This window comes from Rattus norvegicus, chromosome 6, assembly GCF_036323735.1.
Source record: "Rattus norvegicus strain BN/NHsdMcwi chromosome 6, GRCr8, whole genome shotgun sequence".
Lineage (NCBI taxonomy): Eukaryota > Metazoa > Chordata > Mammalia > Rodentia > Muridae > Rattus > Rattus norvegicus.
Window position 1 is genome coordinate 106,951,177 of NC_086024.1, and position 24,910 is coordinate 106,976,086.

Genomic DNA, 24,910 nt, shown 5'->3' on the forward strand with positions numbered 1-24,910 from the left:
ATAAAGCACTAGGAAGAAACGAAATTAAATACGTGTTCTTTTTCTAACAGTTGAGCTGTTCAGGCAAGGTCTCACGACACTGCCCTGACTAGGCTGAAATTCACTATGAAGACCAAGTCGGATTGGAACTCACAGAAATCTTCCTGCCTTCTCCCAAGTGTTGGGACTAAAGGAATACACAACCATGTAATATATGTTCTTTAAAAAAAAAAAAGAATGCTGCAGAGTGAAGTAAGAAGACAAGACACCAGCAAAACAGCAAATAATGATGAAATCCCCAGTGTTTAGTTTAGATTTTTAATGTCACAAAGTCCAAATCCCAACTCTGTCCCAGAAAGCTATGTGACAATAGAATTCATGGTTTCTTCATTTGTAAAATGAAAACCTGTGGGTCTGTGTTTCGCTTTGCCACCGGGGTGTTCTAAAGCAGCCTAGGTGACACTTGGGGAGGTAAAACACAGGGGCTCTAGGCTAAGTTCCCTTCTAGCCCCTGGGCTGGAGGGCTCTAGGGACGCCCACATGCTTCTCAAGAAGGCAGCCTAAGACAGGGGCCCCAGCCCATGTTTCTCCAGGTGAGAAACAGCAGGGACTGGGACAGAAGCTGTGGCTCTCAAATTCCTGTGCACCCAGGCACATGTGGAAACCATGAAAAGTTGGGAACAGGGCAATGTGTATATATGGGGGGGATGGGACACACGGGTCTGAGATGAGGGTGAGAAGTGGGGAGTCAGCTTAGCTCAGGGTGAGTGCCAGGAGTGGGGAGGGGCCTTCTTCGGAGATTCAGGTAAGGTTTGTATGATGAAGGCTCCCTGATGAAGAGACAGCCCTTGCTTGTCCAAACTGTTTATTCTTAGCCGAAAAGGATGTGTATGACTTAAGTCAGGGTGAACTAGAGATCAAATACCTTTTGCAGGAAAAAAACGCCTGGGAAGGAAAACTTATGGCCTCAGGGCCTATCTAGATACCTCATTAGCATGGAGAACTCTGGGTTTCTATGCAACTGACCAGTTGTCATGGCCCTCTTAGTAGGGTGTCATGGTCATGTGCCTACTAGGTCAGGCACCTAGCAGGGAGCAGATTTAAACACCATTTTCAATTATGTGAACTGCCCAGGTCCCTTAATCTGCTGGAACTTACCAGTTCTTCTGTCTTGTGGCACAGTGTGCTAGCCCACAATAACTATTCTACCCGGTCCTTAGTGGACAGAGGGTTTTGGCAATGAAGGAAAGGCAACCTTATGCAATATTGATAATAAGGAATAATGGAATCCTAGAGGAAGACTGATTTCACACTCATACTGAAGAGTCTCCAAACTTCAGTCTCTGCTTACTTTGGCAAGTTCTCTCTTGAGTCTCCCAAACAAAACTTCTCCTGTCCCCAGACTGGTTTATTCACTGATCGAGAAACACATTTTTTCTAATTTTCTTCTTCTTATTACTACAGCTTAGGCTAACCCCATCCTGCACTGAAACTATAAGCCTCTTTAAGCTCATCAGAACAGCCCTCACCTCCATTCTTTGACCTTTTCCAGGATGGAGTTTGGGATGTTTCTCTTTATTGCCGATTTATTTTAAATCACCTAGATAGCAAACTTCTGGCCATATTTAGGAGAGTGTCCTTGGAAACCTTAACAGAAAGGAAGACTTATCCTGAATGGAGGATAGGTCTGGGACCTCTCTGCCTCCCAACTGTGGAGGGTAATGTGGCCAGCCCCCTCAAGTTCCTATTGTTGGGTCGTTCCTGCCATGATGGAGATCATCCTCGAACTAAAAACCCTTCTCTAAACTGTTATCAGTTACTTTGTCACAATAATGAGAAAATAACTAATACTGGGCCAGACTCCCAAGCTCTTCCATGAAGCCCTCCTCCTTTTTCTTCCTGCTACATATACACACTCGTATCCTTAACCACATGAACCTATGTAACAAGATTTAACCCTTCGCATGTGAATACCATGTCTCTATTGCACTGTAAATTCCACTGTAAAATCCCGTAGCCAGAGAAAACAGAGCAAAGACAGAGCACTATAGTCTGCGGTCCTTAAGTAGGTGCAGGAAAGAATACGTCAGAAAACTGTTAGCAACAGTTGCAGTTAGTGGTTTAAATGAGAAGCACATGACTGAAAAATCATAAATGCTCAGATAGAGTATGCTGTCGAAGGTTCTCACCTTGATGTGCCCACCTAAAAACTTTCCACAATTTTTTCCATGGTTTCCATGCATTAGATAGATCCCTCTAGAAAATAAGGGGTGCCCTAACACCAAAAACAAAAAGGGAAGCTAAGGAAAAGATTAACGATCAAACTCTTAGGTACTGTGGTGAGAGGGAACATGTAATACAGGAGAATCAACAGACCCAGAGTAGAATCTTCTGGATCGTACTGGCCTGAGATCTTGGGCAACTCTTCAATCTCCCTCAACAACTCCTCGATCTAATAGTGTGGATTAAACACCTGCTACTTAGGGGCTCCATAAGAACTAAATAAGGCTATGTGACTATAAACAGACACTCATTTAGCCAGGAAAAAGTATAAAATATGAGTATAAATATATATTAATTAGTACACTTCCAGAAAGATACTTCCTTAATTACTCTTTGTGAAAATATTGTGCTAACTGTCCCTTCCTTTAAAGGGTCTCTAAAGACAGTAAAGATATGGGGTATTTCTTCTTCCCGCTCTTACGATGGCAGATTGGGAATAACTTGCTGAAGCGCATTAAGCCCTTACCTGTGGATACTGGAACCCTAAGGTCACTCAGTTGCAGTAGAACAGCCTTTGTGTTTAATCTCCGGTACAGAGAATAAAGGTTAAATTGGTCTCGTCATGGTGCTCAGAACAGTGAGTCTTTACAACTCTAAGATCTCTAAAGCTGACAGGAGAAAAAGTGAGAGCCTCCAGGTACAATCAAACAGAGCTTGTTCTAAAGGATAAAAGATGAACTGTTCGACCTTTGAAAGCTTTTGAGATTATGAGCCTTTAACAAACATTTAGGTTACCAATCAAAACCTGTCAAAACCTAGGAACTAGAAAGATAGCTCAGCAGTTAAGGGCATTTGCTGTCCTTGCACAGACGGGGTTCATTTCCCAGTACCCACCCATATGGCTCACAACCACCTAGAATACCAGCTCCAGGGTCTTTAGCAGTTTTCTGGCTTCTGTAAATATCAGGCACACATGTTACACATAGAAATGCAGGCAAAACACTCATACGGATAATTTCTTAATCTTTGTTTTTTAATGACACAAATCATTTAAAATAATGAGGAAGGAGTCCAAGAACAAAAGCAGAATAGTCGTCTGAAATCAAAGGCCACCAAGATTTGGCAAGGAAGCAAGCACAGGACAAAGGTCAACCAAGCTACGTGCCGCTTCCTTTTCACCCCTCCGACACTCAGGTCATTGTGGTGATTTTCCTAAGATGGTGGGTTAGTTTGTTTGTTTTTCAGTGGGTTCATTTGCCCAACAAAACTGTAAATATCCAAGACTCTTGTCTGATACTCTGCTGGCACAAATAGTAATCATACACACACTCACCCAGTTAAACCAGACAGTGCTGCCTGCAAACAGAATTGCACACAAAGAATCAAAGCCTTCTTATATTTCTCCTGCTATGACACTATCAAAATTACCTAGAAGTTTTTAGTAATAATTACTGTTTATCTTCATGGCGTCACCGTGAAGACCCTGAGACCGATGGTGCCCCAGACCAGGAGCCAGCTCTCGGGAGTGATAAGCAGGGGCTTTCCTTGTTTACTGAGCCAACAAACTTCCAATGATTATTGTTTTTGTTTTTGTTTTGTTTTTTTTACCAGATTCGATCCTAAATTTGTAGTCACTTTTTCCTAGCAAGTTCAATGATTCACATCACTGTAATGGTTAATCTGAGTTTTCAATTTGACTGGGTCTGGAAAGAACTAAGAGATTAGCCATGAACAAAGTAGAAAGGATTTTCCTGATGAGGTTATCTGAGTGGATATGTCTCGCCCTAAGTGGTAGGCAGTACCTTCCAGGGTCAACCAGGTAGGCAGTCCAAGGGAAAAGTTTGCTTTTTAAAGCCTTATTTCCTTCGCACTTCCCCGATGAGTGCTTGAGTCTATCTACCGCATTGCTGCTTTTCCTGCTCTTGCTACATTTCAGCCCTGCTATAAGAACCCTTCCCGCTGGGATTCCAATATGGACTGAAGGCCAGTGGCTCTCCAGGAACTCTCCAGATCTTCAGCACCAGGTTGGGTCTGCTGAAGCATCCAGCCTCAGGGACTGAGTGGCTACCAGGTTATCAGTGTCTTCACTGTGCAAACAGCCCTCACTAGACTACTCAGACCTTATCATGTAAGCCAATCTAACAAATTCCCTTTTAATATATGTAGCCATTCTATTGACTTTATTCCTCCAGAAAATTCCGACTAATAACAATAACTAATACTTGGGGACACTTATAAAACTTCCAGAAACCACTCAATGGAACTTTATTTTTCAACAAATAACTATACAATTCAAAAATAAACCGGGGCTGGGGATTTAGCTCAGTGGTAGAGCGCTTACCTAGGAAGTGCAAGGCCCTGGGTTCGGTCCCCAGCTCCGAAAAAAAGAACCAAAAATAAATAAATAAATAAATAAATAAACCCTCTTGTGTAAAAATATGTTAACTAGATATAATTATTCCTCTTAGTCTCTTGAAGCTTTTCCTAGCTCTAATGTTTGAAGGAAAATACTAAGACTAGAAACTTCAGATGTGTAAGATCAATACTTAGAAATTAGACAATGCCTATTCAAGTGCCCAAAAGTTCAAACAAAGATATTATGCCAGATTTCATGCTCAAAGCAAGAATAATATCAGAAGTCTGCTCTTGTCAGAAGACCTGGTAATACTGTGTGATACCACAGCTAAGAGACTCTATATCAAGGTACATTGGGCTCTTGCTAAGTGGCAGGAGGAAAACCTTAAACATCATAAAATGTACTATCGTGCTCGGTTATTTAGGTTAAAGAACTAGATGCCTTTTCCTATTTGCAAAGGGAATCAGAAACATGTGTCTCGACTGATCCTAAGGGGAAAAAATTACCAAAGGATTAAAGAACACATAAAAAAAAATACAGACTTTTATTTACAGATCTGAGATTGCTGGGTGAGATAGCTCGGCGGGTAGAAGTATTTGCCATCAAGTCTAGCAACCTGAGTTTAATCCCTGGAACCCACATGATAGAAGGAGAAAACTGACTCCTGAAAGTTGTCCTCTGACCTCTGCAGGCACCTCCCCCAATAAACAGACAAACAAACAGAATAAACACGTAGACAAACAAATGTAATAAAAACCCGTTCCTACTATGTTAACCTCAAAGGTCCATCAATATTGAGGGAAGAATTGTATAAAATAAGAAAATTGGATTCAAAAGACTTGGGCCTATTGAAAAAGCCTTGAGCAAAAGTTTCTGAGCTCATCTTATGTTTCTGTTGCTGTGAAAAAAAACATCACGGGGGGGGGGGGGCTGGGGATTTAGCTCAGTGGTAGAGCGCTTACCTAGGAAGCGCAAGGCCCTGGGTTCGGTCCCCAGCTCCGAAGGGAAAAAAAAAAAAAAATCACGGACACAAGCATGAAAGGATGAAAGGAGGTATTTAATCTTAAAAGTTTTGGGTAACAGTCCACTGTAAAGAGAAGTCAGGACAGGAGGCAGAACTGAAACAGCATTACTTCCAAGCTTGCTACTAGTGACTTGTTCAGCCTGCTTTCGTACCTGCCCCATGGTAGCACTGACCACAGTGACCTGATAGCACTTCCCACAGTGACCTAGTAGTGCTGCCCACAGTGATCTGGACTCTCCCATGTCCATCACCAATTTAAGAAATGCCTGTCAGGTGTATATGTCTGATGGAGGCATTTTCTCGACTGGGTTCTTCTTCCCAGATAACTCTAGCTTCTGTCAAGTGGTTCCTACCAACTACCCCTCCTCCAAAAATAATACCCAGAACAAAGCTTCTCTATAAACCACAAAGGTTAGCAGTGAGCTATTCCCATAAATACGATCAACTCCCAGTTGAGCTGTGCTTTATACAGAATAGTCAGCAGTGACTAAGCTATTGCAAACTTAGGGATAAGAAAAGTTAACAGACTATTCCAAGTCGTGGCCATGAGAATAGAAATTCACGGTAACCGATGATTTATTCAACTCTCGGAATACAGTATTTAACAGAACTTCAGTCTAGCCATTCATTCACTAATGACAATAGTAACAAATACACACTGCTCAGCATACGTCAAGATATTGTCCTAAACATTCTCCAGAGAGCAACCGGCTTCATCCTAACACTATATGTGAAATACTTCATTTCATAACCGTCTCCATATTACAGAAAAGAAATCCATCAGTTAAGATATTCTGCCAATACATTAAAACAAGACAAAAAAAAACTACAAAAACAAAAACTGGTAAGATGTTAGATTAAAAAAAAAGAAAGAAAGAAAGAAAGAAAGAAAGAAAGAAAGAAAGAAAGAAAGAAAGAAAAAAAAGGAAAAACTTGGCCACAAGTGGTGAACCGTAAACCTGAAGTGTTACGGCCATAAAGAAAACTGCAAAGCCCAAGGAAAGCAGTGGCACGATGTAGTAATGTCAAGAGGCCAGTCCAGCCGCGAGCAACCGTGAGGAAGACCACACAGCAAAAGTAAGCGGGAATTTTCCTGTTAGAATCACACGAAGTGTTTGTTTAAAGAATCAATCCATACTGAATCCAACTCCCTACTGAAGGGACTAGAAAACAGCACATTCATTTTACTATTTTGCAAAAAATAAATAAGTAAATAAATAAATACGAAAAGGCCCAAGTAATTCTGAGGTGGCGTCAGGTCTGAAAACTTCTGTAAAAGGTCTCCTCCCGCTTTAGCATTCCAGTTGATATTGTAAATTAATTCCCCAGAAATGCAGGCAGGGACCCTAGCACCAGAGAAATTGTTACGCATTCAGAAAAACCCGGCCGTTCGCTGCTCCGGTTTTCACCTGAACCGGCCCTCAAAGAAACAAGGATGGAGCAAGCAACTGAATAACGGATACGGCGGCTCCCACACGCTGGCTAACAGCGGGCTTTTTTCTAGTCTTTTCTATTGCTACCAACAGAAAAACACCCTTCCTGGCCATAAATGTCTGCGGTAATTCGACTGGATTGTGGAGCAGAGCCCTTGGGTCAGTTATCTAGATAACAAAGGATGCCAATGCTCCGTGTCCGACAGAGTTCTCAGAACCGGCTCGGTCGGGGCCTGCCTGCTCTCCAGCCAGATAAACCCGGCTCCGCCAAAGCAAGGAGTGCAGCAATTACTCCCTCCACGTCCCGCGCCTACCCGAGGGTCCTCTGGTCAGGTTGATCTCTTCCTCGGAGACTAAATAATCCACCCGTCCGTTCATATCTGACTGCTCTCCGGGCGGAAACCCGGGGTCAGCGGGTGCCCGGCGCAGGTGAAGGTGAATCAAGCTCCGTGCCGCCTCCCCAGCATAGCTTTTACAGTTTCCTCGGCTGCCAGGCCGGAAAAGGAAACCGCGGGCTCTGGGAACGTGGAGGATGCTGGGAGTGGTGGTTCTTTGAGCCCACCAGAGGTTTCCGGTACCTCCTACTGTTCTCAAGGCAGATCCTGAGGTGCGGTGAGTAAGGAAAGGTACGAAGTTCGGTTACATTGTAAGAGCACGTGGGAAGGAGGTCATGGAGAGAAGGTAATAATGGTATGAGACATAATTAGATTGATACTGTTGACATTTTAAATAAAAACTCAAAATATCCACAAATGTAAGGGGATAGGGGGGTCTTTTATGAGCCTCAAACCACTCTGGGAAAGGCAATCCTAGGCAAACTACTAATGAGATTGCATACTTGGGTGGGAAATTGTAACCTTTTGTGTAATATAGACGCAGTCCAATGTAAAGCCCTATGTGAGAAAACTTGGTAACACTGCTTCGAGTTCCTTTGTTAGCAGCTCACAGAATTAGTTAAGAAAATGTATCCAAAGGAAAAAAATGAAACCTCCCTCTCCCTCCCTCCCTTCCACCTTCCCCTTTCCCCTCCCCTCCCCCTCCCCATGTGTCTGTGCCTTCCTCCCCTCCCTTCCTCTTCTCTCTCTCTCTCTCTCTCTCTCTCTCTCTCTCTCTCTCTCTCTCTCTCTCTCTCCAAGCAAATTATCAGTTTAAAGCAAGGCACCTGGGCTGACACACATGACCGGAAATGAAGATTTCCCTGATACTTACATCCTAGAGTCCCAGAGCTTTGTTCCCCAGGACCTTATGGACAAGATTTCCTGACTGATAGCTGACAAGACTCTTGCCTAACTTTTAAAAAGATGTACATATCCCTGGCTTGCATCTGATAACAGGTCTGTCTGACTTAAGAAATGTGTGTGAAAGATCCCACGCAGAGAGACCCTTACTCAAGTCTTGGGAAATCGCGGACCCCAGACACAGAGAGACCATTTTGGATGTAATAAGCAAAGGCGAGGTTTATTACGGAGACCTATTACAGAGATCTCCGGGCCGACACGTATCCCACGCAGGAGACAGAGGTGTCGGCCCCGAGAGGCTGGGAAAAAGAGTATTTAAAGGCAGAGGCTGTGAGCACCAGGGGATGGGGGATGTCAAAGGGGAATGCACCACAAGTTACAGGATTGTTTTATGGCTCCAGGAGATAAGGGGACGCCAGAAGGTTTTATGGCCCCCTGGTTCCTGGAACAGAGCTACTAAATCAGGAGAAGGGTAGGGTCTTCAGGTCCTCATTATTTTTAAACGTTTGTCAAAACTGATGGAGCATTTGTATTTGAAACACCTCTGGTTAGGCTTGGGCTGTCCGGTTTCCTGGAATGCTCTCTGTAGGACACAATGGCTGAAAAGCACAAGTAGGGGCTTATCAGGGTCTGGAGGACATCTGGTTAAAGTATGACTCTGAGTAAGCTGGGGGGATGTCTTTGGATGGTTTATGGCTCAGTCCTCGATAGCCTGAGCTGGTTCTTGCATTCCTTTTCTTTATCTTTATGGCCTGCTATTCCTGGCGGCAGGGCTTAGCCCTGAGTTTGTGGCTTTTGGGGCTAACTCTTTTAATTTTATATTTTTAAACCTAGAATTCGTATAATTTTCTTTTCATTCCCGTCTTCTCCTACTAAATAATTCTAATCTTAGAATTTTGATATCAAGTCTCGTATTTGGTCTCACCAGTTGTCCTAACTGACTGGTACTGTTGTCTCACAACATCAACCGCACAGCACCCACTCGATTTTTAACAAAAGTAATTAACCTGTTTGTCACGCAGAAGCCAAAAACTAAAACCAAGAAAATTATTAATAATGGCCCACCTGTAGCAGAGAGTAGGGTAGTCATCCAGGGAGATCTACTAAACTAGCTCTCGAACTATCTCTGATGTGTTTTTCTGTCTGTCTTTTGTCTAACCTTTTTCTAAGTTTATTTATGGAGTCTTTAATTACTCCTGAATGGTCTGTATAGAAGCAACATTTTTCTTTTAGTATAGCACACAGACTCCTTCTTTAAGGAATATCAGGTCTAATCTTTTTCTATTTTGAAGGACTACCTCTGAGAGGGAGGTTAGGTATTCTTGGAGGTCAGCTAAAAAGTCTTTTACTCTTTTTATATCTGAGTCAATGGCAGTTCTGAATTCTCTATAAGCCTTGTATTGTAGGGCAACAGCAGATGTCCTTGTGCTGCCCTTGTAGCACCTAGATAGCCCTAGCCCTAAGTAATTCTCAACTCCTTTTTTTTGTCTCTTACTAAGTCTTTAGCATCAGGATTCTAATCTGGACACTATCTGAACCTATACACCAAGGTCATGACTGTCTTTCAGAACTTCTAAACTTATATAGGTTGTGATCCCTGAGGCACAGTCCCAAGAAGTGTTAGGAGTACTAACATATGTAATGTTACATCATTTGTAATAGAAATCAAGCCTATCCCCACACCTATCTCGATGGAACCCAGGACAAACATGACTGAATTTCTCTCTAGGTCCCAGCTCTCAGCCCTAACAGCTAGTACACGGCTGTCAGGGTGGTCAGCAGCACCAGGTATGGTCCTTTCCAGCGAGGATCGAGTGTCTGGGCTCAGTGTAGCTGTTTCCGACCTGGAACTGATGGGATGTCTCAGGGGTCTCCGGGGCATAGGCTGCTGTCAGCTGTGAGCAGATTTCTTTCTGTATCACCTGTAGGTCTTTTAGCCTGGCACACAAATCATTATTACTATGACATGTTGGTTCAGTAACATCATCTAATACAGTCAGGGGAGCTGAGGCCCCATATAAGATCTCAAAGGGGATAAGGCTGAATCTGGAAGGGGTATTTCTTGCTCTGAAGAGAGCAAGAGGGAAGGAGTGTCACCCAGTCTGTGCCAGTCTCCATGGTCAATCTGTTCAGGATCTCTTTTAAAATTTTATTTATTTACTCTATCTGTCCTGAACTTTGAGGTCTGTAAATATAATGTAATTTCTAATCGACCTCTAAATACTTGGCCACACCCTGGCTTACCTTGGCAACGAAAGTAGGACCGTTGTCTGACCAGATTACCTTGGGCATTCCAGACCTGGGGAAGATTTCTTTCAGTATCTTCTTGATGATTGTAGAGGCCGTCTCTCGTTTGGTGAGGAAAGCTTCTATCTATTCTTGAAAAAGTATCTACAAGCACTAGGAGATACTTGTGATTATATTTTTTTGGTTTTATCTCAGTGAAGTTTATTTTGACTTTTTACTAAACTCTCTAGGTCTCTTTGCCCTGTTTGCTTGTTAAGCATTTACTTATTGACATATCTTATACTTTTTACTGTCTCTCTTGGCTAAAATCTTAAAGTCTATTATATATATTTTAACTATTTGGACAAACTTTTTATCTCTTAAATGAGTCCATTTCTTAATTTGGCAAAGTGAGTCTTTTGTTTGTTCTTTGGGGGGTATAGCTTTCTCCCCAAGTGTGTCATTGTCCTTTTATCTTTTAAACAACTTGGGCCTTTTCTTCTGTTGTACATTCTAAGTGAGGCCATCCCTTAGTCCAATCTCAGTTCCCAGTGGCTGTCTCTTGTAGGCCTGTAACCAGGATAGGCTCCTGTATAACCATTTCTCGAGCCACTTTATCTGTTTTGTTATTGTCCCATGTCACTGAATCTCTTTCCTCCTGATATCTTAAGCAATGAATAGTACTCACAGTTGTTGGCTTCATCAGGGCATCTAAGAGATGGCAAAGACATCTGTGGCGCTGATGTGTTGGGGGGGGGGTTGGGGTTCAGCCATTCTAGATGACATTGTGTTGTCCACCATGGCAGCACCCACTTGTCTCTGACCTTCATTCATGAAGAGAACTGTTCCCATCTGTGGACAAGGTCCTCGGCTTTCAGCAGGGGTCAATCAGCCAGTCGCAGAGGTCTTTCCTCCACCCATGTGTTTCTGTCAGTGTTTGACACTCGTGCTGTGGTGGCTCCAGGTCCGGATTGGGCAGCAAGGTGACCAGATTGTCCCCAACCGGTGGAGAATCTAGTCCATGGCAGCTGACCAGTGGTCCCATCTTTGGACACTCTATCAGCCACTCTATCACAGTTTAAGTCCTGGATTGGGTGATAATTGTTAGTGCCCGGCTGGCAGGAACGGTGTGTTTCAGGCAGAAAAGCACTAAGCCATTCATCTCCCAGCATCAGTTACTGGTGCACTGAGACAGGTCTTAAGCTCTACATACACAGTCTATAGATATGTATACACATGGCCTCATCTAGCCATTTCAGCCCACGCAAGCCAATTTGGAGAGCAATTTTCTCATGAGCAAGGGATGGGGGCAGTCAGGGATGACCATGAATTAGTGGGTGGGTTACCCGGCCCACACCAAGGTCCACTGTTCTTCGGGCAGTCTATAAGTATTGGTCGTTGTCAGTAGCTCCTTGCACTCAAGGTCTTTGGATATTGGCCCACTGGGGGGCATAGGAGCACAGAGCATTGGGTCCCTGTATCCACAAAACAACTGGGCGGGCTTCCCTTCTATCTCTGTGCATAGCCAGCACCAAGAGGCTCTCCAGTGTCCCCTCTTGTTCTTTCTTGGGCAGTCTCTGACCCAGTGTCCTTTTTCTTTGTATTAGGCACACTGATCTTTAGCCAGGAATTCTCTTCTGTTGTCAGGTACTATCTTCCTAGGTTCCCTAACTACTGTGGCCAGTATATGTTCTTCTCTCGTCTTTTATCTCTCTTTAGCTCTCTAACTTTTTCTTTTTGTCTCTTTTCTTTCCTAGCTTTTTGTTTTTTTTATCTCTTTTTTTGTAACTTGTACTAACTCTCAGCAACTTAACTTAACCCTTTAAATTTCTGTAACATTCTCTTTATATCTTTTCTTTGTCTTAGCCAGATTGGTGGGGCATTTCCTAGCCCCTCATAGACCCATCCTTGGAGCCTGGTGGCAGACCTGGAGCACTCCCTACCTTTAGGCGTTTGAAGAGAGCAGGCAGAAGTGAGGGCCTTCCATCCATCTCTGGAACACTTTTTCTGGCCTCTAGTAGGATTCTGTCTTTCCTCGGTGGTAAAGAAGACCTGTAACAGTTACTAACAAGCATCTCAAATGGGATGGTGAGAAAACAAGGGAATCTCGAGAATAGAGGTCCACTGAAGAGGGCAAATAGCATTTAGTCACACAGCTAAGCCAGGAGGCTTTCTTGGGACAAAAACACCTTGTGTCTGTGAAACAGAAAAGTGAGCAGAGGGGCAGCCTATCTGTTACCGGCTGTCTCTCTTGACTTAGATTTTCTCTTAAGGAGTACCTTCTTTTAGTGTCAGCTCAGTGGCTCTGTCTCTCAATAAACCCAGCCTCTGAAGGACACTAGGCTTCTAGTAAGAACTAATAACAAAAGGATGGAGAGACGGTAGAACCTGGGTGTTAGATACTAAGCAGCTGACAAAAGAATTGTAACCAGTTCACCTGGGGCTTCTTGTCTCTTATATCTAATAAAGAGATTGTTAATATTATAGTACCAACCTTTAATAAAAAAAAACTATAGCTCTCTCCATGTCTCTGAATATCAGGACTGTAGTAGTAGTCCTTTACCAAACTGTCTCAGTGGGCTAAGGGCCCATGGAAACGAAAACATTAATCCTGACCTCGGCCACAGCCAAAGCCTGAATTCTAAATTCAAACTGGCAAAACAAAACAAAGTTCTTTACAGTTTGTTGTAGATTCTTTGAAACTATTTTAGGGGCTTCTCTGCCCCCCAACCTGGGACATTTCGACCATAGGGGCAGGAACTGGCTGCTGTGGGGATAGGATCAAAGGCATTCTCCATGCTAATGATGACCAGTGAGAAAAGTAATTTAATGCCGGAGACTGACTCCTCTCTTGGAATAGGGCCAGCAGATAAGGCAGGCTCCTTAAAGAACTTCTCCTAATGAGCACCCTCTTTCTGTGAGCAAGAGTTGAAGGTCTGGTCACTAAAAGCAGAAAAAATTTTTTTTCTTGTTCTTGTTTTTTCTAGAGTCCTCTCCCACCTCACTCTCAGCCTTTTTAGATTATTCTTTATGTAGCATTTTTAACACAGCTTGTCCCTTTTTTATAGCCTGTTGACAGCATTTCTGATTTTTTAGGCAGCTACGCACTAAGTGCCATACCGGCTGAAACTCCACCTTTAAGAATCCTTGTTCTCAAGCAAAATTTAAATCTTTTTTTAGCTTATCTTAGCTGTCCAACGTGAGATTCCCAGAGATCGCGAACCAAGGTGTAGTAATTCACTAAGAAATCTTTCTATAGTGTTTCTTTTTACCTTAAGCCTTTTACTTTTAAACAGCTCCTGAAGAGCCAGAAAAATTGGGTGAGACTTGAGAAGTCCCCATGCTCGCTGCAGCAGCTCCACAGCTAGTTTCGCTCCCCCCTACTGTGTGTTGGGAGCACAAGCACAGATAAAACACTATGTTTTAAAAACTTAACATTGGCTATCAACCAACACACCGCCACTAGAGCGTGGTCTATAAAATTAAGTTTCTTATTCACTTTATTTGTTTTATACCGGAGGCCTAATCTGGGGAACTTTTTTTTTTACGAGAGGTTTTGTCCTCAAGGTTTTTGTTAATGTCTGTTTACACAACTGTTAACAGCAGCTAGGCTGATCAAGGGGAGTAAAGGGAGGGGCCTCTCTCCTTGGGGAGGAGGCTCAAGAGAGAAAGACAAAACTCCCTGGCAGAAAACAATTTCTCTCAAGCAAATTATTTTTAACTCTTAACTTAAGCACCAAGAGGACCAAGTAAAACTCTTTGACGAACAAAGCAAACAGTTTCATGATTTCAAACACAGTTATCAGTCCAAGATTTTAAACACAGTCGTCAGTCCAAATTCAAACACAGTCGTCAGTCCAAAATTCAAAAACGAAACAAAAGCCAAAAAGACACTCGACAATACCACAGAAAACAAGCCAGACAAACAATATCAAGACAAAGCATCTTATAACCAACTTTCACAGATGCCTGGTACCTTCAGTACGTGGCCCAAACTGTAGCTTAACCTTAGCTGCTTTTGGGATGAGATGGACCATCTGATTCCACCTCCCAACAGGATTCCAGAGTGTCCTCTTGTCCTAACGACTAAGCACACTTGTCCGTGCCTATATTTAAATAGGCAGCCGAACTCGACCTCTGACGGAGTGGGATTCCTCGTCCACTCCCGCCTAGGTAAAAGGAGCATTCCACCTCCTTTGTTCCAGAAAACCAGAGTCAGGTCCTCCTGACTGTCCATAGCCGGGCTCTCCCGACTGTTCTCCGCCCGTGGAACGTCTTCCAGGGGCTGCAGCCTTGCGGGCCCGGGGCGTCCCCCCTTCCGCAGCCAGGGGGTCCTCACGGACCACAAAGGCAGCTGCACTGAGTGAGGATACACATCCACTCTCCTACAGGGCAGGAATACACATCCACCCTCCTAGCACAGGGCAGGAATACACATCCACCCTCTCAGCACAAGGCAGGAATACCCATCTGCCCTCTTACCACAGGGCAGGAATACCCATCTGCCCTCTTAACACTGACCAGTACTAAGACACACATATATACACACACGGCGGAACCAAAACAGAGACAGACACAGACTGACAATTGCGGCGCCGCTCACACAGAAACACTCAGACAAACATCCAACTCACCTCCAAGGGGTCTTCGGAGTCTGGGGTAGTCGCGCAGATCCCGGACGAGCCCCCATTAATATGAAAGATCCCACGCAGAGAGACCCTTACTCAAGTCTTGGGAAATCGCGGACCCCAGACACAGAGAGACCATTTTGGATGTAATAAGCAAAGGCGAGGTTTATTACGGAGACCTATTACAGAGATCTCCGGGCCGACACGTATCCCACGCAGGAGACAGAGGTGTCGGCCCCGAGAGGCTGGGAAAAAGAGTATTTAAAGGCAGAGGCTGTGAGCACCAGGGGATGGGGGATGTCAAAGGGGAATGCACCACAAGTTACAGGATTGTTTTATGGCTCCAGGAGATAAGGGGACGCCAGAAGGTTTTATGGCCCCCTGGTTCCTGGAACAGAGCTACTAAATCAGGAGAAGGGTAGGGTCTTCAGGTCCTCATTATTTTTAAACGTTTGTCAAAACTGATGGAGCATTTGTATTTGAAACACCTCTGGTTAGGCTTGGGCTGTCCGGTTTCCTGGAATGCTCTCTGTAGGACACAATGGCTGAAAAGCACAAGTAGGGGCTTATCAGGGTCTGGAGGACATCTGGTTAAAGTATGACTCTGAGTAAGCTGGGGGGATGTCTTTGGATGGTTTATGGCTCAGTCCTCGATAGCCTGAGCTGGTTCTTGCATTCCTTTTCTTTATCTTTATGGCCTGCTATTCCTGGCGGCAGGGCTTAGCCCTGAGTTTGTGGCTTTTGGGGCTAACTCTTTTAATTTTATATTTTTAAACCTAGAATTCGTATAATTTTCTTTTCATGTGCACATGCAAGGAAACAGAGAAGAGATAAGCACAGGCTTGTTCAAGAAAGATCCACCAAGCAAAAGGAGGTGAAATGTCCTTCTTTTGACAAAATAATTGCCGTACTTAAAGATGTGGCTTTCCAGCCATCTTGACTTTTAAGATAGGACATTCCAAACAGAAAGGACCAGGAAGGTGACCATAAACGTGAAGGGACTCGTGTAGTGTTAAGAGAATCTAAGAGGGCATAATCAGCCTATGGTATTCAAACTTATGCTCAAAACCAAGCCAGCAACTCCTGTTTATTAAAACAAGTGAGAGGTAGATTCTGTAGGAATAAGACAGGACAGGAAGGCAGGGAACCTATGAGACATGAGATGAGAAGGATTCTGTCAACTCAGGGTCTGACTTTTTCTCTTGACAGCTGAGCAAGGGTTCTCGCACAATTAACAACATTTGCTGAAAAGGCTACTGACACAGTGAATATGTCTTCCCTGCATAGATATTGTATGTAAAATCGGCAATGGCCTAATCTTAAAACCTCAATGTGTATAGTGGCTCTGTGCATGTGCAGGAGCTTCATTCCTTTCTCTAGAAATGGTCTGAGAGGGGTTGGGGATTTAGCTCAGTGGTAGGGCGCTTGCCTAGCAAGCGCAAGGCCCTGGGTTCGGTCCCCAGCTCCGGGGGAAAAAAAAAGAAAAAAGAAAAAAAAAAAAGAAAAAAGAAATGGCCTGAGAATCTTAAACCAAATGTAACATATCCTACCTTCCTTTGTAGAACTGCACCTCTACTCTGTCAACCGTACCTGTCAGGTGCTCCTCTGCAATCATCTACTAGTGAAACAGTGACTTCAAACTCCGTGAACATCTCATAGATAACTACTGTAAAAGCAATGGACACATACCCATGCTCTCAACTGTCCCTTACTATCCTTTGAGTGCCTTGTTTTCTAACCATCATCTGTGGTGACTTGGATAAGCTCGGACTAGGGAGTGGCACTATTAGGTGTGCCTTGTTGGAGAAAGTGTGTCACTGTAGGGGTAGACTTTGAGAGACTGGGATGGCACTGAGCCTGTACATGGCTTTTGGTAGAATTGTCATCTTCACAATAGTCTACCCATTCATGAGCATGGATAGTTTTTCTATTTTCTAGTATCTTCTTGAATCCCTTCCTTCAGATTTAAAGTTTTCCTTTTAGGGGTCTTCTACCTCCTCGGTTAGATTTAGTCGTAGATTTCTTTTAACTTTTATTTATTCACTTTATATCACAATTGCTGCCCCTACTCCTGGTCACCCCCTCCCATAATCCTTCCCCTATGCCCCCTCCCCTTCTCCTCTGAGAGGGTGGAGGCCCCCTTGTTTATCCCCCCACCTTGGGACATTAAGTCTCTGAAGGGCTAGGTGCATCCTCTCCCACTGAGGCCAGACAAGACAGCCCAACCAGAAGAACATATCCTGTAGACAAGCAACAGCTTTTGGGATAGCCCCAACAGCAGTTGAAGACCAAGCTGCACATCTGCTCCATATATGTGAGGGGACCTAGGTACAACCCATGTATGCTCTTTGGTTGGTGGTTCAATCTCTGAGAGCTTGGGTTAGTTGACTCTGTAGGTCTTCCTAAGGAGTTTCATCCCCTTTGGAGCCCACAGTCCTTCCCTCGACTCTTCCACAAGAGTCCCCAAGCTCTATCCACTGTTTCACTGTGGGTGTCTGCATCCATCTGAGTCAGCTACGGAGTGGAGCCTCTAGAGGACAACCATGCTAGACTCCTGTTTGCAAGCTTGGCAGGGTATCATTAATAGTGTCAGGGATTGGTCCTCGCCTATGGGATAGGACTCTTCTTGGGCCAGTTATTGCTTGGCCATTCCCTCAGTCTCTGTTCCATTCCCAATCACTGCATTTCTTGTAGGCAGAATAAATTTTTGGTCAAAGGTTTTGTGGCTGGGTTGGTATCCCTATTGCTCCACTGAGGTTCTTACCTGGCTACAGGAGGTAGCCTCTTCAGGTTCCATATATCAAATGCTATGAGTCACAGCTAAGGTCTCCCCCATTGATTCTTGAACATGTCGCTATCCCAGGTCTCTAGCATGTCTACAAGATGCCCCCCACCTCCCTACCCCCATCAGTTGCAGTTTCCATTGATTCTCATGACCATCTGATCATCCCTCCTGTCCCTCCCCACAATCTTGACCAGAGGGGAAATAGCCTAGTGCCATCTGTGCCCCCTGGGCACAGGGACCTAGTAGTAGTCAGGGGCAAGACCTTTCAGGTTTCTGCCTGCACTGAGAGCTGAAAGCCAATGGCCAGGAGCACTTACACACCTAAGAGCAGAGCTCTCTGTTCCCAAATCCAAATAGTTATACAGGAGTGCTGACAAGCAGGCCTACAGTAGGGTCAAGCCACTGCCAGAGACAGCAAGACAAGCTAACACCAGAGACAACCTGATGGCGAGAGGCAAGTGCAGGAATCTAAGCAACAGAAACCAAGACTACTTAGCATCATCAGAGTCCACCTCTCCCATCAAGCAAATACTGAATATCCAAACACACCAGAAAAGCAAGATTTAGATATAAAATCATATTTTATAATGATGATGGAGGACTTTAAGGAGGACATAAATAACTCCCTTAAGAAATAACAGGACAAGACAAGTAAACAAATAGAAGCCCTTGAAGAGGAATCACAAAAATTGCTTAAAGAATTACAGGAAAACACAACGGAACATGTGAAGGAATCGAACAAAACTGTCCAGGATTTAAAAATGGAAATAGAAACAATAAAGAAGCACAAAGGAGACAACCCTGGAGATAGAAAAACCTAGGAAAGAGATAGATGCAAGCATCATCAACAGAATACAAGAGATAGAAGAGAGAATCTCAGTTGCAGAAGATACCATAGAAAACATCAACAACCGTCAAAGATAATGTAAAACGCAAAAAGCTCCTAGCCCAAGACATCCAGGAAATCCAGAATAATGAGAAGATCAACCTAAGTATAATAGGTATAGAAGAGACTGAAGACTCCCAATTTAAAGGGCCAGTAAATAGCTTCAACAAAATTATAGGAGAAAACTTCCCTGACCTAAAGAAAGAGATGTCCATAAACATACAAGAACCCTACAGAACTCCAAATAGATTGGACCAGAAAAGAAATTCCTCCAATCACATAATAGACAAAAGACCAAATGCACAGAACAAAAAAAGAATATTAAAAGCAGTAAGGGGGAAAGGTCAAGCAACATATAAAGGCAGGCCCATAAGAATTATACCAGATTTCTCACCAGAGAGTATGAAAGCCAGAAGATCCTGGGCAGATGTCATACAGAACCTAAGAGAACACAAATGCCAGCTCAAGGTACTATATCCAGCAAAACTCTCGATTAACATAGATGGAGAAACCAACATATGCCATGAAAAAAACAAATTTACACAATATCGTTCTACAAATCCAGCCCTATAAAGAATAATAGATGGAAAACTCCAACACAAAGAGGAAAACTACACCCTACAGAAAGCAAGAAAGTGATCTCCTAGCAACAAAATCAAAAGAAGAGAGACACACAAATAAAATTCCACCTCTGACAATGAAAATAACAGGAAGAAAAAAATCATTATTCCTTAATATCTCTTAACATTAATGGACTCAATTCTCCAATAAAAAGAAATAGACTAACAGACTGGATACAAAAAGAAGACGTAGCATTTTGCTACATACAGGAAACATACCTCAGAGACAAAGACAGACACTACCTCAGAGTAAAAGGCTAGAAAAAACTTCCCAAGCAAATGGTCCAAAGTAACAAGCTGGAGTAGCCATTCTAATATCGACTAAAATTGACTTTCAACCAAAAATCATCAATAAAGATATGGAAGGACACTTCATATTCATCAAAGGAAAAGAATCCACCAAGATGGACTCTCAATCCTAAATATCTGTGCTCCAAATGCAAGGGCACCTACATTCATAAAAGAACCCTTACTGAAGCTCAAATCACACATTGCACCTAACACAATAATAGTAGGAGATTTCAACACCCCACTCTCATCAATGGACAGATCAGAGAAAGAGAAATTAAACAGAGACGTAGAGAAACTAACAGAAGTTATGAACCAAATGTACTTAACAGACCTTTATAGAACATTTCATCCTAAAACAAAAAGATACAACTACTTCTCAGGACCTCCTGGTACCTTGTCCAAAATTGACCACATAATCAATAGGCCTCAACAGATACAGGAAGATAGAAATTATCCCATGTATCCTATCAGATCACCACAAACTAAGGCTGGTCTTCAATAACAACAAAAACAACAGAAAGCCCAAATGCACATGGAAGTTGAACTATGCTGAACTCAATGATAAGTTGGTCAAGGAAGAAATAAAGAAAAAAATTAAAGACTTTTTAGCATTTAATGAAAATGAAGGCACAACAAACCCAAACTTATGGGACACAATGAAAGCTGTGCTAAGAGGAAAACTCATAGCTCTGTGTGCCTGCAAAAAGAAACAGGAGAGAGCATACATCAGCAGCTTGACAGCACACCTAAAAGTTCTAGACCAAAAGAAGCAAATGTACCCAAGAGGAGTAGAAGGCAGGAAATAATCAGACTCAGAGCTGAAATCAACCAAGTAGAAACAAAAATGACTATACAAAGAATCAACAAAGCCATGAACTGGTTCTTTGAGAAAATCAACAAGGTAGATAAACCCTTAGCCAGACTAACTGGCGGCACAAAGAGTGTATCCAAATTAACAAAATCAGAAGTAAAAAGGGAGACATAGCAACAGAATCTGAGGAAAATAAAAAAATCGTCAGATCCCATGACAAAAGCCTATAGTCAACAAACTTGAAAAATCTGGAGGAAATGGACTATTTTATAGAAAAATACCAGGTACCAAAGTTAAATCAGGAACAGATAAACCATATAAACAACCCCATAACTCCTGATGTAATAGAAGTAGTTATTAAAAGTCTCCCAACCAAAAGAGCCCAGGACCAGATGGGTTCAGTGCAGAATTCTATCAAACCTTCATAGAAGACCTCATACCAATACTGTCCAAACTATTCCACAAAATAGAAACAGATGGAGCACTACCGAATTCCTTCTATAAAGCCACAATTACTCTTATACCTAAACCACACAAAACCCAACAAAGAAAGAAAACTTCAGAGCGATTTCCCTTATGAATATTGATGCAAAAATATGCAATAAAATTCTCACAAACTGAATCCAGGAACACAACAAAATGATCATCCATCATTATCAAGTTGGCTTCATCCCAGGTATGCAGGGGATGGTTCAGTATACGGAAATCCATCAGTGTAATCCACTACATAGACAAACTCAAAGATAAAAACCACATGATCATTTCATTAGATGCTGAGAAAGCATTTGACAAAATTCAACACCCCTTCATGTTAAAAGTCCTGGAAAGATCAGGAGTTCAAGGCCCAAACCTAAACCTAGTATAAGCAATATACAGCAAACCAGTAGCCAACATCAACCTAAATTGAAAGAAACTTGAAGCAATCCCAGTAAAATCAGGGACTAGACAAGGCTGCCCACTCTCTCCCTACTACTCAAAGTACTAGCCAGAGCAGTCAATCAGACAACAAAAGGAGGTCAACAGTATACAAATTGGAAAGGAAGAAGTCAAAATATCACTATTTGCAAATGATGTGATAGTATACTTCAGTGACCCCAAATGTTCCACCAGAGAACTACTAAACCTGATAAACAACTTCAGCAAAGTGGCTGGGTATAAAATTTACTCAAACAAATCTGTATCCTTCCTCTACTCAAAGGATAAACAGGCTGAGAAAGAAATTAGGGAAATGACACCCTTCACAATAGTCCCAAATAATATAAAATACCTCGGTGTGACTTTAACCAAGCAAGTGAAAGACCTGTATGACAAGAACTTCAAGTCTCTGAAGAAAGAAATTGAAGAAGATCTCAGAAGATGGAAAAACTACCCATGCTCATGGATTGACAGGGTTAATATAGTAAAAATGACCATTTTGCCAAAAGCAATCTAAAGATTCAGTGCAATCCCCATCAAAATTCTAACTCAATTCTTCAGAATTAGAAGGAGCAATTTTCAAATTCATTTGGAATAACAAAAACCCAGGATAGTGAAAACTATACTCAACAGTAAAAGAACTTCTGAGGTAATCACCATCCCTGACCTCAAGCAGTATTAGTCATAAAAAGCAATAGTCATAAAAACTGAATGCTATTGGAACAGAAACAGACAGGCAGATCAGTGGAATAAAATTGAAGACCCATAAATGAACCCACACACCTATAGTCACTTGATCTTTGACAAAGGAGCTAAAACCATCTAATGGAAGAAAGATAGCATTTTCAGCAAATGGTGCTGGTTCAACTGGAGGTCAGCATGTAGAAGAAAGCAAATCGGTCCATTCTTATCACCGTGTACAAAGCTTAAGTCCAAGTGGATCAAGGACCTCTACATCAAACCAGATACACTCAAACTAATAGAAAAAAAAGTTAGGAGTCTAGAACACATGGGCACTGGGTAAACTTTCCTGAACAAAACACGAATGGCTTATGCTATAAGATCAAGAATGGACAAGTGTGACCTCATAAAACTGCAAAGCTTCTGTAAGGCAAACAACACTGTCATTAGGACAAAACAGCAACCAACAGATTGGGGAAAGATCTTTACCAATCCTACATCTGATAGAGGGCTAATATCCAAAATATACAAAGAACTCAAGAAGGTAGACTCCAGAGAGCCAAATAACTGTAGTAAAAAATGGGGTACAGAGGTAAACAAAAAATTCTGAGGACTAATGAATGTCTGAGAAGCACCTAAAGAAATGTTCAACATCTGTTGTCATCAGCGAAATGCAAATCAAAACAATCCTGAGATTCCACCTCACATCAGTCAGAATGGCTAAGATAAAAAACTCAGGTGATAGCAGATGCTGACAAGGATGTGGAGAAAGAGGAACACTCCTCCATTGTTGGTGGGACTGCAAACTGGTACAACCACTCTGGAAATCAGTCTGAAGGATCCTCTGAAAATTGGACATTGCACTACCTGAGGACCCAGCTATATCTCTCCTGATCATATACCCAAAATATGCTCCAACATACAACAAAGACACATGCTCCACTATGTTCATAGCAGCCTTTTTTTATAATAGCCAAAAGCTAGAAAGAATCCAGATGCCCTTCAACAGAGGAATGAACAGAAAATTTTGTATGTCTATACAGTGGAGTACTATTCAGCTATCAAAACAATGACATCACGAAATTCATAGGCAAATGGATTGAACTAGAAAATATCATCCTGAGTGAGGTAACCCAATCACAGAAAAAAAAGCATGGTATGCACTCATTGATAAGTGTTATCAGCCCAAAAGCTTACATCACCCAAGATACAATACACAGACCACATGAATATCAAGAAGGATGACCAAAGTGTGAATGCTTCACTTCTTCTTAAAAGGGAGAACAAAAATATTCATAGGAGGGGATATGGAGGCAGAGTTTGGAGCAGAGACTGAAGGAAAGGCCATTCAGAGCCTGCCCCACATATGCCCCATATATTGATAGTCACCAAGACCAGATAAGATTGTTGAAGCTAAGAAGGGCATGCTGACAGGAACTGGATATAGATGTCTCCTGAGAGACTCAGCCAGAGCATGTCAAATACAGATGTGAATGATAGCAGCAAACCGCTGAACTGAGAACAGGGTCCCCATTAGAGGAATTAGAGAAAGGATCGAAAGAGCTGAAGGGGCTTGCAACCCCATAAGAACAACAATGCCAACCAACCAGAGCTTCTAGGGACTAACCCACTACCCAAAGACTATATACATGGACTGACCCATGGCTCCAACTTTATATGTAGCAGAGGAAGGCCTGTTGGGCACCAATGGAAGGAGAAGCCCTTGTTCCTGCCAAGGCTGAACCCCCAGTGTAGGGGAATGTCTAGGGGAGGGAAGGGGGTGGATGGGGAGCGGAACATCCTTATAGAAGAAGGGGAAGAGGGATGGGATGGGGTCTTATGTCCAGGAAATCGGGAAAGGGAATAACATCTGAAATGTAAATAAAAAAATATCCAAAAAAAAAATACAAAGTTTAGACTCAGTCCTTCTATAACTGCTATTATAAACTATTTTTACATGATTAAGCAATATTAAGGGCCAGATAGCAAACTCGTGGTTCTGAGTTAATTATAAAAGGGCATTTTCAAGATATTTCATTTAGACATGACTGAGAGTAGTCAATGCTTACAGTTCAGAAATGCTTTTAGTAGATAGATAGTCTTCAAAGGCTTCAGAAGTCCACAGAATACAACACTTATGGCCATTTCTTTATTAAAGATCATTTGACTAGAGACATGTCTGCTCCTAACACCCCCTTCTTGGTTCAAAGAAGGAACTGAGCATCAGTGTAGTTGCTCCAGTTTGGCGAGACAACCACTAGGCAAGAATTCCTCAATTCATCTACAGACAAAAATAATGTCTCGGAAAATGACACACTGTGCAGAATAGTCAACTGATAGCTTTGTCAGGACAGAGTAAGCAGTCCTTCATAATCCTGCTTTACAAAGATCTGCCAGATGATCCTCACCAGGAGACTGAAGACTGATGCTCCAACGTTTTGAAGATCGAGCTGTTCAGGTAGTCAGCTGTCTCTACAAATTGGTTAAGTTTTAGAAGTGATGTTTTGTGCTCCCTATATTTTTAGGTAATATTTAAGTCATTCTTTGATTTCTGACAATGTTGAAGACTGGTTCTAGTCTCATAGCCAATTCAAGCTGTTTAACATTGAGAGAGATGATATAGATTTGAGAGGATAGTTTTCAGATGAACACAAGCTAAAACCAAGACATAATTCAGTGTAAAAGTGTAAGCCTTTTAAGTTAGGATATATGGTAGGGTACTTTATCTAAATTGACAAAACTGATGGACTAGGTGTTAAGTGTATCTTATACTTTATAAATTACATAATGGTAATAAATATGCTCAATTTATGT

General features: G+C 42.5%; 1 protein-coding gene and 1 long non-coding RNA gene across 5 annotated transcripts in view; one reads left to right on the forward strand and one right to left on the reverse strand.

The window, feature by feature from the left end:
* Positions 1–7,477, reverse strand: part of Synj2bp (synaptojanin 2 binding protein) — a 37,684-nt gene extending 30,207 nt beyond the window's left edge. Inside the window, exon 1 of the mRNA NM_022599.2 lies at positions 7,330–7,477. Within this exon, the coding sequence (NP_072121.2) occupies positions 7,330–7,393 (64 nt within the window). The 5' untranslated portion in view covers positions 7,394–7,477. The remainder of the gene's footprint in view (positions 1–7,329) is intronic.
* Positions 7,478–7,523: 46 nt separating this feature from the next.
* LOC103690066 (uncharacterized) overlaps positions 7,524–24,910 on the forward strand; it is a 28,051-nt gene continuing 10,664 nt past the window's right edge. The window contains exon 1 of one of the 4 annotated variants that reach the window (XR_010052273.1): positions 7,524–7,641. This is a non-coding gene — a long non-coding RNA (uncharacterized LOC103690066). Of the gene's footprint in view, positions 7,697–16,510; positions 24,555–24,910 lie in introns of those variants that run through there. The other 3 variants (XR_005506092.2, XR_354945.5, XR_010052274.1) reach the window with 3 other exon arrangements.